The sequence below is a fragment of the Leucopleurus acutus genome (genome assembly GCF_964270905.1).
Source record: "Leucopleurus acutus genome assembly, chromosome: 1".
NCBI classification, from domain to species: Eukaryota; Metazoa; Chordata; class Mammalia; order Artiodactyla; family Delphinidae; genus Leucopleurus; species Leucopleurus acutus.
Genome location: NC_139142.1, coordinates 137949557 through 137971506, shown reverse-complemented (window position 1 = coordinate 137971506; position 21950 = coordinate 137949557). Strand labels below are relative to the sequence as shown.

The 21950-nt window shown below is 47.5% G+C and overlaps 1 protein-coding gene across 1 annotated transcript in view; it reads right to left on the bottom strand.

Moving 5' to 3' along the window:
- The window catches only part of PAQR5 (progestin and adipoQ receptor family member 5), a 71412-nt gene that overhangs the window by 40545 nt on the left and 8917 nt on the right, over window positions 1–21950 (bottom strand). The window contains exon 2 of the mRNA XM_082838572.1: window positions 1374–1540. Coding sequence (XP_082694698.1) covers window positions 1374–1424 — 51 coding nt within the window. The 5' untranslated portion in view covers window positions 1425–1540. The remainder of the gene's footprint in view (window positions 1–1373; window positions 1541–21950) is intronic.

The following is a 21950-nucleotide window of genomic DNA, read 5'->3' as shown; positions in this document are numbered from 1 at the left end:
TCTTACAGATCGCCCCCTTTGTGGAGACATCCCTGATTCCCTCCTCCCCCATGATGGAAGTGACCAATCCCTCTTCTGAACCCATCTGTCCCTCTCTGAGCACACACCCTAATGCACTTTGCAACGGAAGTGCTCCTGAACAATTTTAAATCTTCCCAGCCAACACAGAGCCCCTTAAGGCCAGGATTTGTATGTGATTCTCCTCTGGGCCCCGCACAGAGTAACACCTTGCACATAGTAGGCAGTCAATAAAAATGTCACGAGTGAATGAATCAAAAGATCACCGTGTCCCCGCTAATCACAGCCACTAGTTCTCTGTGAGTAGGACCAACCGGGGCAGTGCACCAGGAAGAGATGTCTACAGCCTTGTGAGAACAGAGGTGGGCCACCTGCCCAACAGCATTGTGGGAACCTGGTCTCATTTCCAGTGTGTCTGTTACCTGCCGCATCCTCATCTCTGCCCTTCAACAGCTCCGCATCCTTCTGATTTTCCCCCGATGCCATCTTGCTGGCATCACCTAGCCGCGCAGGCTTTCAGGAAGAGGGTTTTGTGGTTTGTCTCCTCTTAACCTTCCATTCATGATGCTGAGATCATTTGGGATTTATTTTTCTGGGGAAAGTCGTAAGGGCTTGGCGGTCGGCTGGGTGGAAAGGAGATCTCCCCTCCCTCCCTGACATCCTCCAGATGAAACATCCATGAAACAACAGTTATTCTTGTTCAAAGAGGAAGGAAACATAACACCGAAACAAGGGTGTGATGAGATGACGTTTACTTTGCAAGGGAAGGAGGAGGTGCACCACTGGCGCAGCTCACAAGCAGCATGACCTTGCCTTAAGGCTTATGAAAAACGCAGATTATCAATGCATCCCCGGTGTTTTGGGGTAGCTGCCCTTGAACACCCAGGCACAGGCGGATCAATAACTCTCTTCATCGCCTCAACACACACCTGGCCTGGGCCTCCTGCAAAGGATGAGAACAACCACAAAGCCACACTCTGAGGTGACCCTGCCCCTGGCCTGCTTTCAAGCACCCACAGGAGCGTCCTTAAAAAATTGTCACTCAGACAAGGGCTGCTAGCTTCACCTCCGTAGCTTGAATCAGTAGTCTCAAGAATGACTCTGCTTCGGGAAAAAATACAGATGTCACAGGGAAGGGCTACAACTTAAAGGGTTTTAGGATCACTTCCGTTTCCAGGTTTGGTGTAGGTGAGGGAAACAGGAGGTCGAATTCCCCAACGGGAGTCTGGGAGGGGCTCCTTGAAGAGAGTGGGTATACACAGAGCAGACTGGTTGAAGACATAGCAGTCGCCATGTTGCAGAGGCCAAGCCCTAGTCCCAGCCTGGAACTCAACCACCAGAACAACAGCACGTACCTGGGGCACCTGTTCTATGCTGAACAGCCTGGGGAGCTTCAAGCTCAGCATCTTGAAGCCGAGCTGGGAAGACTGGTGGGTGACAGCCGGTCCCTGTCACCAGGCCTCGCTCAAAGTTCTGACATGGCTCCGGATGCCTCTGGCCAGCCGGTGTCCGAGCTGCTTCACTGAAAGAATACAGAGTGAAGAACTCCAGTGAGTGTCAGCCTAACTCCAGCTGGATCAAGACTGTCAGATTGTTTCCCTAAGGGACATACCCTTGCTTGTGATGGCAAAATAACCAGGCTTCCTTAAAAACAATAGTGAAACTCTCAGACGGCTGAGTCATTCACTCCGAGAGTGATAGAGGGAGGTACTTAAATCATAATAGGGCAATCATAAAATTACAGCAGCTGGAAAGGGCCATAGAGGTCACCCAATGCCCTCATGTTGCGCAAGAGGATCAGAGGGGTGGAGTAACTTCCCCAAGGTCACACAGCTCCGGGAGAGCTGGGGCTGCTCCCTCTCCCTGCATCAGGTGCTACACCTGGACAGACAGTGTGATCCCGGGTCCGAGTCCATCAAGCGCTGTGCTCCAGATCCCCCAAAGAGATGCAGCACTTCCACAAGGCTGACTGGAGCGTCGCTGCCCTAAGACACACCAAAGGACCAGACCAGGTAAATCCGAGGCACTCTGAATCAGAGCAACAGGGCTGCTTAAATGCAGGATTCAGACTGTTTAATAAGCTGTGAGTAATGTAAACTAGAGGAACCCAAAGCCCTCAGGGCAGGCCCAAGACACTGAAAAATACTAGCTGCGTTCCGCAAAGAGCGAGCAGAGCTAGGAGTTTACCATAGTCCGTGCCTCACCTACTCCCCAGATCTGCCACCTCCTCAGAGCCCCACGGACGGGTTCTGCCCCTGCCTCCGAAGGCCCCTGCCTGTACCTCTCCTGCAGCGCCATCCACATCTGCCTGCAGGCAAAGCTACCCGCCTAGGCCTTGTCTCCCCTGCAGCCCCATCCACCCCAACTGGGGAGGACCCTCCTGAGATGGTTGGAAACGCAGGGTGTGTGCCTGGCTCATCCCAGGCCTTCAGCAAATGCTTATTTAATGATGCATCCTTGGAACTTAAAGTGATTTTTTTGTTTTTGTGGTTTGTTTATACTTTTGCTTTTTATTATAGTTCTTTAGGTCCTATGCATTATTATCTGGAACTATGTAGCAAAATATAATATAGTTATGTTTCATCGCAAATATGCATCTTTATGGTATAAGCAATCATTCATAATAATTGCCGGTGTAAGCAATTACTCATAATAGTCAAAAGGTGGAAATGAGAGGGATAGAGAAGGAAAATTAAATAGTTTAGAAATCCCACTAGGGGATTAAAGACAGGGAGGAAGGGAGTTTGGGAGACTGTTATAAACTAATGACCACTCAAGAAAAGAATCCAGTAACCTAGCAAATAAGCAAAATGCAGTCTACACATACAATGGAATATTACTCAGTCTTCAAAAGGAATAAGTTCTGGTGCACGCTACAACATGGATGGAAACTTGAAAACATTATGCCAGGTGAAATAAGGCAGGCACAAAAGGCCAAATATTGTGTGATTCCAGTTATGTGAGGGGCCTGGAACAGGCAAGTTCAAAGAGACAGAATAGAGGCTGGCGAGGGAGGGAGGAACGGGGGCTGTTGTTTAAGGGGTACAGAGTTTCTGTCTGGGAGGATAAAAAGTTCTGGAAATGGGTAGTGGTGATGGTTGCTCACTACTGTAAACGTAAAATGCACTTAAAAATGATCAATTTTATGTTGTGTATATTTTACCACAATAAAAAAAGTTAAAAAATAGTTCTGAATGTGTTCATTGCAGCTCTGTTTACAATAGCCCGGAGATGGAAACAACCTAAGTGTCCATCATCGGATGAATGGATAAAGAAGGTGTGGCACATATATACAATGGAATATTCCTCAGCCATAAAAAGAAACGAAATTGAGCTATTTGTAGTGAGGTGGATGGACCTAGAGTCTGTCATACAGAGTGAAGTAAGTCAGAAAGAGAGAGACAAATACCGTATGCTAACACATATATATGGAATTTAAGGAAAAAAAATGTCATGAAGAACCTAGGGGTAAGACAGGAATAAAGACACAGACCTACTAGAGAATGGACTTGAGGATATGGGGAGGGGGAAGGGTAAGCTGGGACAAAGTGAGAGAGTGGCGTGCACATATATACACTACCAAATGTAAAATAGATAGCTAGTGGGAAGCAGCCGCATAGCACAGGGAGATCAGCTCGGTGCTTTGTGACCACCTAGAGGGGTGGGAGAGGGAGGGTGGGAGGGAGGGAGACCCAAGAGGGAAGAGATATGGGAACATAAGTATATGTATAACTGATTCACTTTGTTATAAAGCAGAAACTAACACGCCATTGTAAAGCAATTATACTCTAATAAAGACGTAAAAAAAATTTCTGAATGCAAAATAATATAGAAAATAATTTTTTAAAGCACATGTACATTTTACCCAGGTTAAAAAATAAAAGTTGATACTTTGCAAACAAATGAACAACACTGATGTAAGTGGGCCTGGCACGCCTTGGTCCTCCTGGTTTTCTGATCTAAATCACCAAGACACTTTCACTCCCAGATGTACCACTAATTCACCTGGTGGCAGGATGAGAGGGAACGGTCTGGTACCAGGGGAGACTCAGGCACATCAGAAAAACCTCTAGCAATAGTGGGACCAAGGTTGGGTTTCCACAGACTTGCCCACCTTGGTCCCCTGGTTCTCCCTGGATTTCAATGTCATGGGCAAGAAAAAGGAAAGAAATGGTCCCTACTCTCACAGCACACACCATCCAGGGAGGATGACCCGACAAAACATACAAAAGGAGGGTAATACTTAGCAGCATACAATTCACATACTTCATTCAACCAGTGTGTCCGGCATTTTTATCATGTGACGAATAAGGTTAAGGGCTCAATGTAGAGCTGATTACACCCTGTGAGCTGCAGCAGCTGGAGGGAAAAGGAGAATTTAACTGAAATAAAAATTGCATAGGTTAGTGACACACAGAATGGAGGAAAATAGGTGTCCTCCATACCATTGTATTCCTATGTTGCACAGGAAAACATTTTTAAAAAGATGAAAAGACAGTCCTTGTCCCCAAGAAGTGTATAAAGGAAAAGATGAGACAGATATGCACCCAACTAACCAAGACAAGTCACCCTCGAAGGACAGGAACCCTCACCCACTCTGTGCCAAGCCTGTGCTGGTCACCTTGCCTGCCCACCTGGTCTCCTTCACCTTCACCACTCCGTCTCAGGAATTAAGGCAGAGCAGTTAAGGGCCTCGGGGCTGGATTCAAGCCACATGGGTTTAAAGACTGGTTTGCCATTTCCTGTGCAATTCCAGGCAAGGAACTTAACTCCTTGTGCCTTAGTTTCCCCATCTGTGAAATGGAAATAACAGCAGTTACTTTCTGCATAGGGTGGTGGTTATGATTAAAAGAGAGAACCTAAGTGAAGGGCCTGCCATAAAGTAAAGATCTAACAAACGCTTGCTATTGTTAATCATTTTCAGATATGAAACTGATTTTATATTTTGCAGGCAGGAAAACCGAGGCGTTGGAAAGTTAGGGGGCTTGCCAAAGATGCTATCATTTGATTTCCGGTTTGCGTGGATGTCTGCGGAGGGAGGTTGGGGTGGGGATGGGGATGCTTCTGGAGTTGTGTTATTTGATCTGAGGACTACAGGCTACGTAAAGAGATTGGAGACTTCGAGACTGCATTCTGTGGGACCCTAAGTTACATTCCAGGGACCACTTTTGTGGGGGTGGACGTTGTACCAGTAACGAGGAGAAACAGAAAGGTTACTTCCACCCCTATTTCAACCAGAAGATGTCTTGGTTGAAATTTTTCTTAATTATAGTAAAAATATAATAACACAAGTCCTCTCTTTGAGAAAGAAAATATAAGAGGCATAAGTTTCCTTTTAAGAGAAGTCACTTTGATTAAGGGGAATTAAGTCTTAGCACAAAGCACTAGGACTTAATTTTTCTTTGCTACTGAGAAAAGATGAAAAATACAGTGTTCACTATGATGTTTATGAACTAGATGCTGAACGATGACCCTCTTTGCCAATTAATCAGGTTGAGACAAAACTCACAGGTAAGACCAAACTTGACGTTGCTGTTTCAGCAGGTGGAGATTTCTTGCGTGGTGTTTTTCCACCATTCAAAGAAATAAGGACTCTCCCATTAATACATTGTTATTTTGCATGTAAAATGTAAACTTTTATGTTTGTCAATACTGTGAAACATCCATGGATAATCATGGGCAGTGACTAAAGCATAGCTGATGATTTCTATGTTGTGCCCATTGTTAATCATTTCAGATTAACTGCACATAAAATGAACTCACTGGTCTTTTTAGCCATCACAAGCTAAAGTTCTTAATTTCACCAACATTGTAAAAACCAGAGTGTAATTTCCAGTATTTCAAACTGCAGCTTGGTTTGTTGTCTCTTTTCACAGAGGTCTTAGAAATAAGACTGAATAAAACAAAAGGCTTCAGAGAATTCTGAAATCAAAACACAGTGTGAGGGACTTCCCTGGTGGTCCAGTGGCTAAGACTCCGTGCTCCCAATGCAGGGGCCCCGGCTTCGATCCCTGGTCAGGGAACTAGGTCCCACATGCCACAACTAAGAGTTCGCATGCTGCAATGAAAAGATCCCACGTGCCGCAACTAAGACCCAACACAGCCAAATACATAAATAAATATTTTAAAAAATGCACAATGTGAAGCTTTGCTGATATTTCAACAGTATATTGGTGTTCCATATAGGATTTCATTTAAAAGAGGATTCACAGCTTTAAAATATGTTTTAAAGCAGCTTTAAAAAAAAAAAAAAGGAAAATGGGCTGTTATACACTTTCAGGGACCTGCCAAGTTCTCCTGATTTAGCCCTAAAAAAAAAAAAAAAAAGGACAAATCACAACAACAAAACCACCACCAGGAGGTTTCAGGCTAGTCCTGGCAGATTTAACCAAGGGAAATTAACAAGAGGTGAAATTTGCACCTGACTTCTTATCTGTTTCAGGCTAGTGCTCTATCCATATTCCTGGATCCTCCCCCAGTAAACTTTAGCCTACACACTGTGTATCCCAGGCCTTAAAGGACATGGCCAGCAAAACTTATCACCTCCCGAATGAATATGTTTACATATTAGGTGGCTGAATATAAACTGATGGGCTGTTTCCCCAATGAGAGGGTCCAAAAAAATATACAACTTCTAGGGATGCAAATGGTACACACTCTCTTTATCACATTAATTTATTAATTTAGTTAGACGTACCTATTTAGAATCCCTTACCATATCCAACATAGTATTAATTTAATTTTATTTATTTTAATAAATTTATTTATTTTGGCTGCGTTGGGTCTTCTGCTGTGCGCGGGCTTTTTCTAGTTGTGGTGAGCGGGGGTTACTCTTCACCGTGGTATGAGGGCTTCTCATTGCAGTGGCTTCTCTTGTTGCGGAGCTCGGGTTCTAGGCGCGCGGGCTTCAGTAGTTGTGGCTCGCAGGTTCAGTAGTTGTGGCTCGTGGGCTCACTAGTTGTGGCTCGTGGGCTCTAGAGCACAGGCTTAGTAGTTGTGGCGCGTGGGCTTAGTTGCTCTGCGGCACGTGGGATCTTCCTGGAGCAGGGCTCGAACCCGTGTCCTCCGCATTGGCAGGCAGATTCTTAACCACCGCACCACCAGGGAAATCCCAGTATTAATTTTAAAATGTTGTTTTTCCACTCCTAGTTCATAGAAATGTGTGTTCACAATCTTTGCATGCATCTTTGACAACAGTATCTTCATAACACAGCCACTTTTTGGAGTCACCTAACACAGTTTAAGTAAAATATTCTCGGGCTTCCCTGGTGGCGCAGTGGTTGAGAGTCCGCCTGCCGATGCAGCGGACACGGGTTCGTGCCCTGGTCCAGGAAGATCCCACATGCCCCGAGCAGCTGCGCCCGTGAGCTATGGCCGCTGAGCCTGCGCGTCCGGAGCCTGTTGCCCCGCAACGGGAGAGGACGCAACAGTGAGAGGCCCGAGTACAGCAAAAAAAAAAAAATCTCATTTCCATCTAAGTTATTCGAAAGCTACACTTTTTGAAGCTGTGTTTAATGCTATTGCTAAAAATGTACCCCAAGTCACAAGTATTCATTTGCTATTATGACACTGTAGGCAATTTGCTTTCAAACACTTCACACAGTGTGATGTGAAAATGTTAGTTTTAACCCATACCCCTGGGGTGGTGGTTCATTAGCATTTGAAACACAAACCTTAAGTTCACATTCCAGAGGCCACAACTTTGGTTCAGTTGGAGTTATTTTGGATCAACACCAGAGGGTTTACTAATTAGCCAGATGGATGCTGTCTCATTGGAGAAATGAGTGGAATTAGAGAAATGTACACTGATGAGAAGTGTTGCCCAGGCACCCTCCCTCCTGCATGAGCAGAGGACGCCCCAAAGCGGCTCCCCCTCTGAATGAGCCCAGATGAGCCTTACCAGGAGGATTCTGGGCTTGAACCCATAAGAAGTTCAGCTGACGCATGCCACCAGACAGCTGTCACATCAGCTCACACGAACTTTCAAGAAAGGTGCTTAAGAGCCCCTAAGAGGGTAGGTTGCAAGGACTTCTGCCAACAAAACAGGTCATCTTAATGTTTTTGTGCCCGCTTGCTGGAAAATATTTGTTTGGGGGGAGGGGCAGGGGGTGGGACTCAGCCTGAGACTCCCACTGTGCTGCGCCACCTGCTGGTCAGGTTGGGGGTCCTCTAGCCCTCATGGACCTCGAAGTACTGATAGTGCCTGAGACGGTATTTCCAGGAACTTCACACGTGCTCGGCTGGAAGTCACACCACCACTTTGTGTACCACTAAGACCGAAAAAAAATTGTCGCCAATTATAATCATGAGACAGCACTGATTGGAAATGAATCCTGATTTCAGAGCTGTTTTAATGTTTAAAAAAAAAAATGTGCACGTAGTAATGGATGAAATACAGTGAGGGTAAACGAGTGATTGGCTCGGGTCAGTCTGCATAGCTACTCTCTCCAGACCCACTACTCTGGTTTTTACAGAGATCATGAAAAGCTCCTTCACAACAAAACCAGTACTTGCAAATGGAAGACCAGATTCCTGGGAATAAATCTCAATCTGTATTACATTTTTTGTCCTTCTCTCTTTTTAAATTGATGGTGTATGTCAGGTGTCTTCTGAAAGGATCCCAAACAAGCATTGACGGCGAGAGTTTCAGGTGACCGTGACTTCCTTCAAGCAGCCCATACAGCCCATTGTTCAACATACAGGAACAGAGTGACCCTAAACAGGAAGAACTCTGGATGGACCCAGCTCCCTCTTTTCTGAAAAATGTTATGTTGGAAAACATAAAATTCCTTGCTGCGCATACATAGCAAAGGCAAAGAATGCTGTTTGGAAGGGAATCTCTCCATTGCTTGCTTTTAGAAAACTACAAGCATGAGATCAGGAAGCTCCCACAAGCATGAGATCAGGAAGCTCTTGTTCAAATTACCAACAGATGCGTGGATGTCACCGAGGGCATTTCAGACAAGAGGTCATACATTTGACCCAAAGAAGTGAGGTTACCAGCAGGAGTTCAGGTTCCGTGAGAAACCAGTGGGGAGTAAGTGGAGAGAGGCCCAGAGTCACCTTTTGCCCCTACTCATCAGTCCGTCCTAGGCTGGGTGGGCCCCAGAGCTGTCTGAACGCTGACTGGTCCTGATAAGGCCCCAGCTTCGTGGATGTGGCCGGAGGCTGCTAGCTAAGGGGCAGCTGCTGGTGAGGCTCGGGGTCTGAGTCACACTTCAGACCCTCTGCCTCCTCCAGGCCTGTCGAGACGTCCTTCATGGTAAACAGAAAACAGCTCTGAGCCCAGGAGGTGACCGGGCAGAGTTCCCATCCCATCCCTGTACCAGAGGACCACCAAAGGTCCTCAATACCACAGAGGACTAACGTGCCCTTGGGGAAGAGGGTGGGAGGCAGAGCCTAGAAGCAGCCCCCACGCCACCTTCAGACGTGAAAATTAAGATCTCTTGAGTATCAAAGGACACTATCAAGAAACCAATAAGAGCCCATCGACAGACGAATGGATAAAGAAGATGTGGTACACAAATGCAATGGAATATTGCTCAGCCATGAAAAGGAACGCAACTGGGTCATTGGTACAGACGTGGTTGGACCTAGAGACTCTCATACAGAGTGAAGTAGGTCAGAAAGAGAAAAACAAATACCGTACGCTAACACATACATATGGAATCTAAAAAAAAAATGGTACCCATGAACCTAGTTGCAGGGCAGGAATAAAGATGTAGACACAGAGAATGGACTTGAGGACATGGGGTGGGAGGGCGAAGCTGGGGCGAAGTGAGAGTAGCATCGACATATATACACTACCAAATGTAAAATAGTTGGCTGGTGGGAAGCAGCCGCATAGCACAGGGAGACCAGCTCGGTGCTTTGAGATGACCTAGAGGGGTGGGATAGGGAGAATGGGAGGGACATGCAAGAGGGAGGGGATATGGGGACATGTGTATGCATATGGCTGATTCACTTTGTTGTGTAACAGAAACTAACACAGTATTGTGAAGCAATTATACTCCAATAAACATCTATTAAAGAAAAAAGAGAGAGAAAAACAAATATCATCTATTAACACATAAATGTGGAATCTAGAAAAATGGTACAGATGAACCGGTTTGCAATGCAGAAATAGAGACACAGATGTAGAGAACAAATCTATGGACACCAAGGGGGCAAAGCAGTGTTGGGGTGGTGGTGGTGGGATGAATTGGGAGATTGGGATTGACATGTATACACTAATATGTACAAAATGGATAACTAATTAAAAAAAAGAAAAAATATATTGACAGATAAAAATAAGTAATAAGACAGCCCACAGAGTGGGAGAAAATATTTGCAAACCACATATCTGATAAGAGATTAATATCCAGAATATATAAAGAGCTCCTACAGCTCAACAACAACAAAAATCAAACAACCCAGTTCAAAATGACTTGAATAGACCTTTCTCCAAAGAAAATATACAAATGGCCAATAAGTACACAAAAAGATGCTCGGCACCACTAGTCATCAGGAAAATGCAAATCAAAACCACAATGAGATACCACTTCACACCCATTAGGTTGGCTATTACAGAAAAGAAAGAAAGAAAGAAAGAAAGAAAAGAACAAGTGTGGATGAGGATATGGAGAAATTGGAACCATAGTGCATTGCTGATGGCATTATCAAACGGTGTAACTGCTGTGGAAAACAGTATGGTAGTTCTTCAACGGGTTAAACAGAGAATTACCATATGATCCAGCAATTCCACTCCTCAGTATATATGCAAAAGAATAGAAAGCAGGGACCAAACAGATGTTTGTACACCCATGTTCACAGCAGCATTAGTTACAACAGTCAAAAGGTAGAGACGATCTAAGTGTCCATCAACAGATGAATGGATAAGCAAGATGTGGTATATACATACAATAGAATATTATTCAGCCTCAGAATGGAGTGAAATTCTGACACATGCTACAACACGGATGAACCTTGAAACCATGCTAAGTAAAATAAGCCAGACACCAAAGGACAAATATTGTATGATTTCACTTATATCCGGTACAAAGTCAAATCCATAGAGAGAGAAAGTAGAATGGTGGTTGCCAGAGGCTAGGGGGAGGAAGGAATTGTTTAATGGGTACAAGAGTTTCTGTTTGGGATGATGAAAAAGTTCTGGAAATGGATAGTGGTGATGGTTGCACAACACTGTGAATGTACTTTGTGTCACTGAATTGTACACTTAAAAATAGTTAAGGGCTTCCCTGGTGGCGCAGTGGTTGAGAGTCCGCCTGCTCATGCAGGGGACACGGGTTTGTGCCCAGGTCCGGGAAGATCCCACATGCCGTGGAGCGGCTGGGCCCGTGAGCCATGGCCGCTGAGCCTGCGCGTCCGGAGCCTGTGCTCCGCAGCGGGAGAGGCCACAACAGTGAGAGGCCCGCGCACCACAAAGAAAAAACAAACAAAAAAAGTTAAAATGTTAAAGTTTATCTTGTGTATATTTTACTGCAATAAAAAGAAGTATATTTTTAAAAAAGCATTGTGAGTTTTATAGTCTGCTCCATAACCTAGCTATGTTTGTATTAATATAAAATTTTATTTTCTCCAAATCTTCCAGAAAAAGTATAAATCATAAATGTACATATTGTCTTCGTCCCTACACGTTGCTATAACAAAATACCATTACCTGGGTAGCTTATAAACAACGAATATTTATTCCTCACAGTTCTAGAGGCTGAAAGTTCAAGACCAGTGTACCAGCATGGCTGGGCTCTGGTGAAGGCCCTCTGCCAGGTTGCAGACTGCCAACTTCATGCTGTGTCCTCACATGGCAGAAGGGGCAAGGGGGCTCTCTTGGGCCTCTTTTATAAGGGCACTAAACCCATTCGTGAAGTCTCTGCCTAATTACCTCCCAAATGCCCCACCTCCTAATACCAACACACTAGCGTTAGGATTCTAACATATAAATTCTGGGGGGATGTAAATATTCAGACCATAGCACGCATACACACACATATACATACAGAGGAATTATATACAACTTACTGCTGCAAAATCCCTCCTTCTTTGAGAAGCACAGACTAGTACAACTACCCTTAATCCTATTCTGTTGATAAAGACCCCAGATAGGAAATGACTTGTCTGAGGTCACTCAACGTCGGCTTGGCAAGGTCAGGATGAAACGAGGTCTGTAATGAACAGTGGGAACATATACATAGATGGACAACAGGATTTGAAAGACCAGCAGTCCCAGTGCCAGTTCCGAAACCCACCACAGGGAGAGAAGGACCAAATCCCAGGAGAGTGAGCGCGTCTCTCCTTAGCTGGATGACTTGTACCTGAACTCCAGCCTGCCCACAGCCAGGGTCACATGCCCACCTCAGCAAAATACACACAACTTCCAGAGAGCTTGCTGGTAACTAAAACCACGATTACTGGGTCTGTTAATGCAGTGTTTTCCAAACTGAAGGTCACAACCTGTCAGTAGATCATAAAATCAATTTCGTGGATCATGACTAGCATTTAAAAATAGAATAGTTTGGGGCTTCCCTGGTGGCGCAGGGGTTGAGAGTCTGCCTGCCAATGCAGGGGACGCGGGTTCGTGTCCCGGTCTGGGAAGATCCCACATGCCGCAGAGCGGCTGGGCCCGTGTACCACACGGCCGCTGAGCCTTCACGTCTGGAGCCTGTGCTCTACAACGGGAGAGGCCACAACAGTGAGAGGCCCGCGTACCGCAAAAAAAAAAAAAAAAAAAAAAAAAAGAATAGTTTGCAAAATAAAAGAACAGAAAATATCAGCGTATTACATAAGTACAGGTAAGTATCATTTTGTGATATTTCTGTTATGTATGTTACATATATTTGTGGTATTACATATGACCATATGTGTGTACTGGGTTGTAACATAAAAGGTATTTCTTTTTTTTTCTAATTATTTTTTCCAGCTTTATTGAGGTATAATTAACAATTAAAAATTATATATATTTAAGGTGTAGAACTTGATTCGCTCTACATATTCATCTGAAATAATCACAATAAAGCTAATTAACATATCCATCACCTCACAGTTACCATATATTTTTTTATGATGTAAACACTTAAGAGATCTCCCCTCTTAGCAAATTTCAAGTGTACAATACTGTATTGTTAACTACAGTCTCAGTATTGCACAGTAGATATCCAGAATTTATTCATCTTGCATAACTGAAAATTTGTAGCCCTTGACAAACACATCCTCATATCTTCTCTCCACCGCCCAGCCCAGCCCCAAAGGTATTTCTTCTTGAAGGTCACAGTCAAAACAGTTTCTAATGTCACAGGTCACCTGTACTGATTTTGGGGAGCTATGGCTTTTTTTCATCTAGAGTCACACACACTGTGACGTGTCCATGGAGTTTAGGGGGGACCAAGGCTGCCAGGTATCTAGACAGAAGAACGGCTGGACCAGAAGAGCCTCCCCCTTTTTTTTTTTTTTTTGCGGTACGGGGGCCTCTCACTGTTGTGGCCTCTCCCGTTGCACAGCACAGGCTCCAGACGCGCAGGCTCAGCGGCCATGGCTCACGGGCGCAGCCGCTCCGCGGCATGTGGGATCTTCCCGGACCGGGGCACGAACCCGTGTCCCCTGCATCGACAGGCGGACTCTCAACCACTGCGCCACCAGGGAAGCCCGCCCCCCTTGATATACTGTAACAAGCCCCCTGGCCGGCCTGAGCTTGATGGATGTTTGGAAGGCTGCGCCCCAGCTCCTCAGAGGATCCGCCCCCTCCCTCCGCAGGCCAGGACTGGCTCCACGCCGTGGGAAACAGTTGGACCCTCTGGGTGTGTCTACCAGTCAGTGAATGAGGGCCGTGTTCTTTCCAGAAAGCTGTTCCTGCCCCCGCCGCCCCACCCCGGAAACTGGGCTGGGCAGGGCACCCCCTCAGGAGATGTGCTCCCCAGAGGAGCCGGCTCTGCAGCCTCCCACGTCGGAGGGGGTACACAGCCCCACCCCACGGGCGCAGGGAGTGTGCCGCTCAAGCAGACCCGGCTCTCCCCAGGGCCCGGCGGGGGAAGGCCACCGGGACCCAGCAGGGCACTGCTAGTACCGCTACCTCTGTGAGCCCCCTAGAGTGAGCACAGGCTGGGGCGGGGCCGCTCCGACCCCAGGCCCTGAAACTCCTGGGGTCTTTCCACACTGTCTAGGCTTCAGGCACGTCCCCGAGCCTCCAGCATCGCACAGCAGGGCTCCTCCAGAAAGGAGCCTTCCCCAGACCGCGCCGCCCACCCCCTCTCGCTCCTTTCCCTGAGCACCTCTAGACGAAGTGAGGGAGTGGCAATCACGGACTCTGGGCTCAGGCAGACCTGGGCTCCAGTCCCAGCGTCTCCGTCCACTAGCTGGCGCCCCGGGGCATGTTTCCTAACCTCAGCGTGCGGGTCCCCTCCCAGACTCGTGAGCTGCGGGAGGAGTGAAGGAAGCAACGTGTGTGGGCTCTTTGCATGGAGCCAGGCCTGCAGCAGACACCTCAGTAATTGGTAATTATTATAACTAACCCGGTTGTATATTGTTCTCTGATTCTTTTTTTTTGCGGTACGCGGGCCTCTCACTGCTGTGGCCTCTCCCGTTGCGGAGCACAGGCTCCGGACGCGCAGGCTCAGCGGCCATGGCTCACGGGCCCAGCCGCTCCGCGGCATGTGGGATCTTCCTGGACCGGGGCATGAACCCGTGTCCCCTGCATCGGCAGGCGGACTCTCAACCACTGCGCCACCAGGGAAGCCCTCTGACTCTTTTAGGTGTGGTTGTTTAGGCAGCCACAATTTAGATTCCTTGAAGACAGGGCCTGGATCTGTTTTAATATAAAAGAAGAAACCCAGTAATAGCATGTTGAAGCATGTTGACTGTTCTACTCTGAGGTGGTCCATTGGGAATTCCCTGGCAGTCTAGAGGTTAGGATTTGGTGTCTTCACTGTGTCCGGGTTCAATCCCTGGTCGGGGAAACAATATCCTGCAAGCCACGTGGCGCAGCCCAAAAGCACACCAAAAGAAGAGGTCCATTCATTCATGTGTCCATCCATTTATCCATGAAATGAGGCTGCTAGGTGCTGGAACTCCACTGAGACCTGGGATGCAGGGTGTAACCACAAGCTGCGCCTTGTGGGAGGCGCACACACAACAAGGGCGGCGCACAAACCAGTGACCCAGTGGGTTAGATGCTACGTGGATAATGGAAACAGTTCTGTGGAAGCATCTGGGGGAGGGTGGGGTGCTGTCAGGCTTGAGGGAGGAGAAGGTTAGGGTCAGCTTTACGGAGGAGGTGACGTTTGTTTGGGGCGTAAGAGGTCAGAGAGGATCCGTCAGTTTGGAGTGGGCACAGCTGGCAGGAGGAACAGCTCGTGCAAAGGCCCAGAGGCATGTTACAGGAACAGCAAGTCACTGCTTTGGGCTCCGTCAGCGGAGTGGGAGGTGTGTGTCCTCTTCTGCCTAACTGGGGGCAGAGTTGGGTGGGTGCCAGTAGGAGGGACCCCAGGGTTGCCATCGGGGCTGGGGGCGAGGGGTGGGGGGAAGGTCAGCTTCACTAGGGAGGTGTTTTTGATCTGTTTTCCCATACTTGCTTTGCTCACCCATCTTCCCACAGGAGGCAGCTGCTTGGGCGGGAGGGGAAGGGACAGGTGGGGGAAGCAGGGGGGAATTCTCTGGGGGCATCTCCTTCCCTGCTCCCTGGAGACCTCCGCTCACTCCTGCTAAGGATTCAAACATCCCACCACCCAGAGCTGTGCTTGTCCTCAACGTTCCCCTTTCTAAAACTGGACTTACTGGGACATCTATTCTCCCTCCCCTCCGTGCAGCCACTGAAACGAGATTTGCCTGGGTCTCCGTTGCTTGCCCCCTGCCCTCTCCCTGTCGTCAACTGCACCCAAAGCATTTTCCCTGGAAGCCCCAGACCCGGCCCATAAGCAAGCATTGACACAGGCTATAGTGAGTCCCCAAAGCGTTCAAGCCCCTGCCCCAGGCGCTGGGGAGACTCAGCGTTCTAGGCTTCTTAGCCTTCTCTGAGGGCCTCAGGGAACTTACAGTCTGATGGAGAGGTGAGAGGGACAGGAAACTGTCCATGACCAGGGATAGGGAGCTCCAAGGAGTCCAGAGAGGTGAGAAGACCTGCGTACGGGCTGGGTGGAGACAATGCAAAGGAAGGGCATAGTGGGAGGAGAGTGTGGAAAGCAGACTTAAATGGCATGACACTGCTGTGACGGATACAAGACAGTATGCACTTGTGAAGGCCCGTAGACTATACAACACAAAGAGGGAACCCTAACATTAGTTCACAGTCATGTGTCCATATGGTTCATCACTTGTAACAGATGTACCACACTAACTCAAGATATTAATAATAGGAGAAACTGTGGGGGAAGGGAAGGGGCACTGGGAACCCTTTACTTTCTGCACAGTTTTTCTAAAAACCTAAAACGGCACTTAAAAAAAAAAAAGTCTATTAAGGAAAAAAAAAACCTAGGCCAATATTAAAAAATCAAGGGACCTCATGTAAAAACCTGGACTCCAGTTTCTCTTGACAAATCTAAAGATCTACAGCCCTGGGTCCAATTCGCCCACGGCAGCAGCTGGCTGTCCCGTCCCGTGGGGAAAGCGAGGGAAGCCTCTGAGCTTCTCGGTAGCCCCCATGTGCCAACCAGGCCTGGCCAGGAGCTCTGAGTTTGGAGACCTAGTGATAAGGGTCAGGTTTCAGTTGACCACAGGGGTCTCAGAGGGTCATGTCCCAAGGGTTGGGAAATGGTGACACCCATGAAGGGAGGGAGGAAGACCAGGGCAGTTTTCAGTCAAGTTGGATTCGCACAGATTGCCATTTAAAAATGTGACCACGTTTTGGAGGAGAAGTTGAGGCTACGTATCGATTTAGGAGGCAGAGACAGGTGACTTGCAAAGCACTTGAGGTTTCTCAAGGAGAGGAGCCACAGACAGAGGAGCCCAAGGAATGAGAAAAGGGTTCCTAGGACTGCTGGGGCAAAACTAACACAGTTGGGATGGGGAGGTGGGGCGGGGGCGGGGATATAAAGGATTCGCCCCGTACCTCAGTTACCCTGGCAAGGCAAGGGTAGGAAAAGAGGTGACTGGGGCTTATGGAGGACGGAGCTTGGGGCCAGCTCTTGTCGGGCAATATTGGGGAACCAGCCAGGCAAGAGGCGGGGAAGCAGGGAGCGGCTCCTGGTGGGCAGGGCGCTCATCCAATCTGCTTGGGTTAAAGTAGTCCCTGGGGCTGGAAGCAGAAATGGAAAGTGAACGGGAAGATGCTTGGTTATTTAATCATTCACTCAGCGTACATTTACTGAATACCCACTCTGTGTCCAAGGCTATGGCAGGATGTGGGGCTGGAGAAACGAATATGATGATTCCACCCCTTAAGAGCTCACATTTTAGGAGCTCGACACTGACAACTGACACAACGTACATCTGATGGTCAAACTGTAGTTAGAACCAGATGCTTCCAGGGGAACACAGAGCAGAGACGTCACATTAGGGAGTCAGGAAAAACCTCTTGAAGAAACGAAGCTTGAGCTAAGCCTTGGAGAACAAACAGGAGGGCTTCCCTGGTGGCGCAGTGGTTAAGAATCCGCCTGCCAACGTAGGGGACACAGGTTCGAGCCCTGGTCCGGGAAGATCCCACATGCCACGGAGCCACTAAGCCCACGTGCCACAACTACTGAGCCTGCACTCTAGAGCCCGCGAACCACAACTACTGAGCCCGCGCTCTAGAGCTCGCGAGCCACAACTACTGAAGCCTGTGCGCCTAGAGCCCATGCTCTGCAACAAGAGAAACCACCGCAATGAGAAGCCCGTGCACCGCAACAAGAATAGCCCCCGCTCACAACTAGAGAAAGCCCGTGCACAGCAACAAAGACCCAATGCAGCCAAAATTAAAAATAAAAAATAAATTTATTAAAAAAGAAAAAGAATAAACAGGAGCCCAGCAGCCACGGAGGAGCGGGCATTCTAAGCTGAGGGTGTAGCAGACGCCAAGGCATGGAGGAAGAAAGCGCTGTCTATAGTTCAGCGTGGAGGTGGCATAGGGTGTGGAGTGGCAGGTGGCCAGGGCGGAGCCTGGGAAGAGTCCAGATGAAGGCTCAGTGCAGACCCCGTCTGATGCGGTGGGAACGAACACACTGGAGGGGTGGGGAGTCAGGACTGGAAGTCTCAGGGATGGTAAGGGAAGAGAGGGTGGCTGGTGACCCTAGGTCAGGTAAGGAGAATTATGAGGAGTGGATGCAGGCCACTTTCAACCCTGGCTCCATCATTTACTGTGTGCCCTCGGGCAGATTACTTAACCTCTTCAACTTGAATTTCTCTTATCAGCTAAATGGGGATAATAAAAGCATTGATGGCTCTTGTGAGAATGAAAAGCCAAGGTGTCTACCAGAGAACACGACTGCATCCTAAACCATCTCAGTTCTGCATTAATGCTCCTTCATGCTGCTTCTGTGTTGGCTTATAATTCTGCTTGAAAATGGATTGTTTCCCATTGTCTCTGACCCACCTCCCTGGCTGGAGTTTAGGCTAATGGGTGCTGCCACACTGGGGTGGGGTTGCCATGGTGACCTCCTGTGCAGCGTGAAAGGAATCTTTCCTTTGTTCCAGCTATCCCAGCTATCCTAGATATTTACTGCTAGGCAATTAATGCACATCTAAAAAAAGCTGAATGATACTCTTTAGCACGTTGTAGAGAAAAACTGGAAACAATCCAAATTTCTGGCACTAGAGAGCTGTCTGGGTAAGTTTGGTACATCCATGTAAAATTGTACTGTGGGCTATAAAAATGTTACAGATCTGTGGTTATGGACAGGAAACGGTGTCCTGACATGCTATTAAGTGAAAAAAGCAGGTTATGGAGCAGCATAAATCTTGTAATGCCATCTGTATAAAACTGTGTTCCATTGAAGTGCTTGTATTTATGGACAGAAAAGTGTTTGAAAGGATTCCACAAAGTGTTCACAGTTGTTCTCTCTAGACGGTAGGGTTTACCTCTTGGGATTTGCTTTATTCTCTCGCTTCTACTTTCCTATAACATTAGAGTTTGCCCACAATGAGCATGTGCATTACTATTTATTTATGTATTTGTTAATTCATTCTTTTTTTTTTTTTTTACCAAAGCGCCAATGCTATTAAAAGGAAATAAATGAATGAGTCCTCCAACCGTTGGCCAGTCGTGGATAAACTAGCTATGCGAGCCAGCCCAGGGTTGCAAATATTGGCATTTCCTCATGAGAAGCTCTCGTCTCAAGCCTTCCTCCACGCGCCCCTCGCCTGCCTGCTGGCCCTGGGGCAACGCTGGCCTTGCAGTCCCCCATTCAGGGTCGCTGGGGCCCAGGTTCCAAAGCCAGATATCTGACACGTTTTGGAAAAGCCACCGCCTTTCCCCAAGCCGAAGGCCTTAGGGGGCTCCCTCTGTGCCGGCCATGGTGAAGGGGAAAGGGGACAAGGGTGCCCTGCACTGGGAGCGCCGGAAGATCATCTACTGAGTAGTAGACACACAGTGAGCCCGTTCTGCGTGCAGGGCACCGTGCTCGCCCTGGAGGCACGTGGAGGTCCAGGCAGACACTGGCCGCCCCCAGGGGAGGGGCTCCAGTCTCGCTGAGGCCCCGCCCCGCGAAGGGCCAGACACTCCAAGTAACTCCTCAGAGTTCCTGCAAGGCTCCCAGACTCACGGTCCACACCTTAGGTTCCTACCACAAAACTGTGGGGTCCCTTCTGGAAGGCCCCAGAGGCCCCCGCTCCTAATAGGGCATATCCTCGAGCCCGCAGTAGCCTCACCCGTCCCCAGCCTTGAGACACCCCCGAGGCCCACCACCCATCACTGTACGGGCGCGCACCGGGCTTTCACACTTCCATGCTTTTGCCCTTGCTGATTACTGGGGGAGAGACACCGCTCCCTCCACGCTCTCTTCTTGATGGAATTCTACCCATTGCTCCAGGCTACGCTCAGTACCACCTGCAAGGGTCTATATCATCCCCTTTGCAAACCTCACGGTGTAATGAGCTCTGGCTCCCCTCAAGACTGGCCCAGTCTGTCTTGATCACTGCTCTGTCCGAGGTGCCCAGCCCAGGACTGGGCCCCGCGTCACTGTGGAATGAACACATGTTTACTGAATGACTGAACGATTTTGCCGTCCACTGCACTCTGAAACCTAGAGACAGGGTCTGGCCTACTTGTCTAGAAACTTCTACCCAGTGGTTGCAGGCTCTGTTGGTGAATCCTGCACTTCCATGCCAAAATGGTCTCTTTCGCTTGGTCTAAAATTTTGATTTCAGAATTTTTTTAAAAACATCTTTATTGGAGTATAATTGCTTTACAGTGTTGTGTTAGTGTCTGCTGTATTTCAGAATTTTTAAGATCTGAAATCTCAAACCAACTGAAAAAAATGTATGAGACAACTGGGAAAATCTGAACACGGGATTTTTTTATGATAACAAGAAATGATCAATTTGTAAGATATAATAATAGGATGATGGTTACACTTTTTTTGTTTTTTTTTTTTTTGCAGTACGTGGGCCTCTCACTGTTGTGGCCTCTCCCGTTGCGGAGCACAGGCTCCGGACGCGCAGGCTCAGCGGCCATGGCTCACGGGCCCAGCCACTCTGTGGCATGTGGGATCTTCCCAGACCGGGGCACGAACCTGTGTCCCCTGCATCGGCAGGCGGACTCTCAACCACTGCGCCACCAGGGAAGCCCCAATGGTTACATTTTTTAAAGGGCCCTTTTCAGTTAGAGATGTATACTGAAGCAGTCACAGAAGAGATGAGATGATGTCTTGAATCGGCGTCAAAAGAATCTGGCAGGAGCAGGGTGTATGGGTAGGGGTATAGGTGAAACAAGGTTGGCCATGAGTTGATAATTGTTGAGGCCAGGCATGGAAATTGATTATACTAATCTCTCAATTTTGGTATGTTCTTAAAAGAAGACAATCACAATGTAAAAAAAAAAAAAAACCAAAAAAACCCAGAAAAAAACGCTGAAATGTGAAATATGTTCTAAGTCCTTTTCAGACATTGCATAGCAGTAGACAAAGCAAAATGCTGTTGCAAGAATAACTATTACTCTATTCACAGACTTTCCTAACTTGTGGAATATCAACATGACAGTTTTGAAACTGACACAGGAAGTGTTGCATCGGAATCTCCATCTGAACAAGATAAAACTAAAGAACTTAAGGACAAACCAGAAATGCTTTAGAAACAAAAACTATGGCCCCTTATAAATAAAAGACTGCAGTCCCAGAAAAAAAAAGCCAAAAGGCCCTGTCAGTGGAAAATGTTCGAAGACATCTCACAAATATATCTTCTTACCATTCCCCAACTAGGATAGCGTCAGGGGAATATTTTTCTAGAAAATGTTACAGAGAAAAAATACTTGTGACATACTGCCAACTTTGATTTTAAGATTCTCCTCTAAAAGGGATCAAATAATTCATCTTCCATTTTTCATGACTAGATTTTATGCTTTGGGGTTAGTTTTGTTTTTATGTTGGAGTATAGTTGCTTTACAATGTTGTGTTAGTTGGAGTATAGTTGCTTTACAATGTTGTGTTAGTTTCTTGCTGTACAGCAAAGTGAATCAGTCATACGTATACATATATCCACCCTTTTTTAAGATCTTTTTTTTTTATAAATTTATTTTTATCTTTGGCTGCATTGGGTCTCCATTGCTGCACGCAGGCTTTTCTCTGGTTGCGGTGAGTGGGGGCTACTCTTCGTTGTGGTGTGCAAGCCATCGTGGTGGCTTCTCTTGTTGGGAGCACGGGCTCTAGGCACACGGGCTCAGTAGTTGTGGCTCAGGGGCTCTACAGCGCAGGCTCAGTAGTTGTGGTGCACGGACTTAGTTGCTCCACGGCATGTGGGATCTTCCCAGACCAGGGCTCGAACCCATGTCTCCTGCACTGGCAGGCGGATTCTTAACCACTGCGCCACCAGGGAAGCCC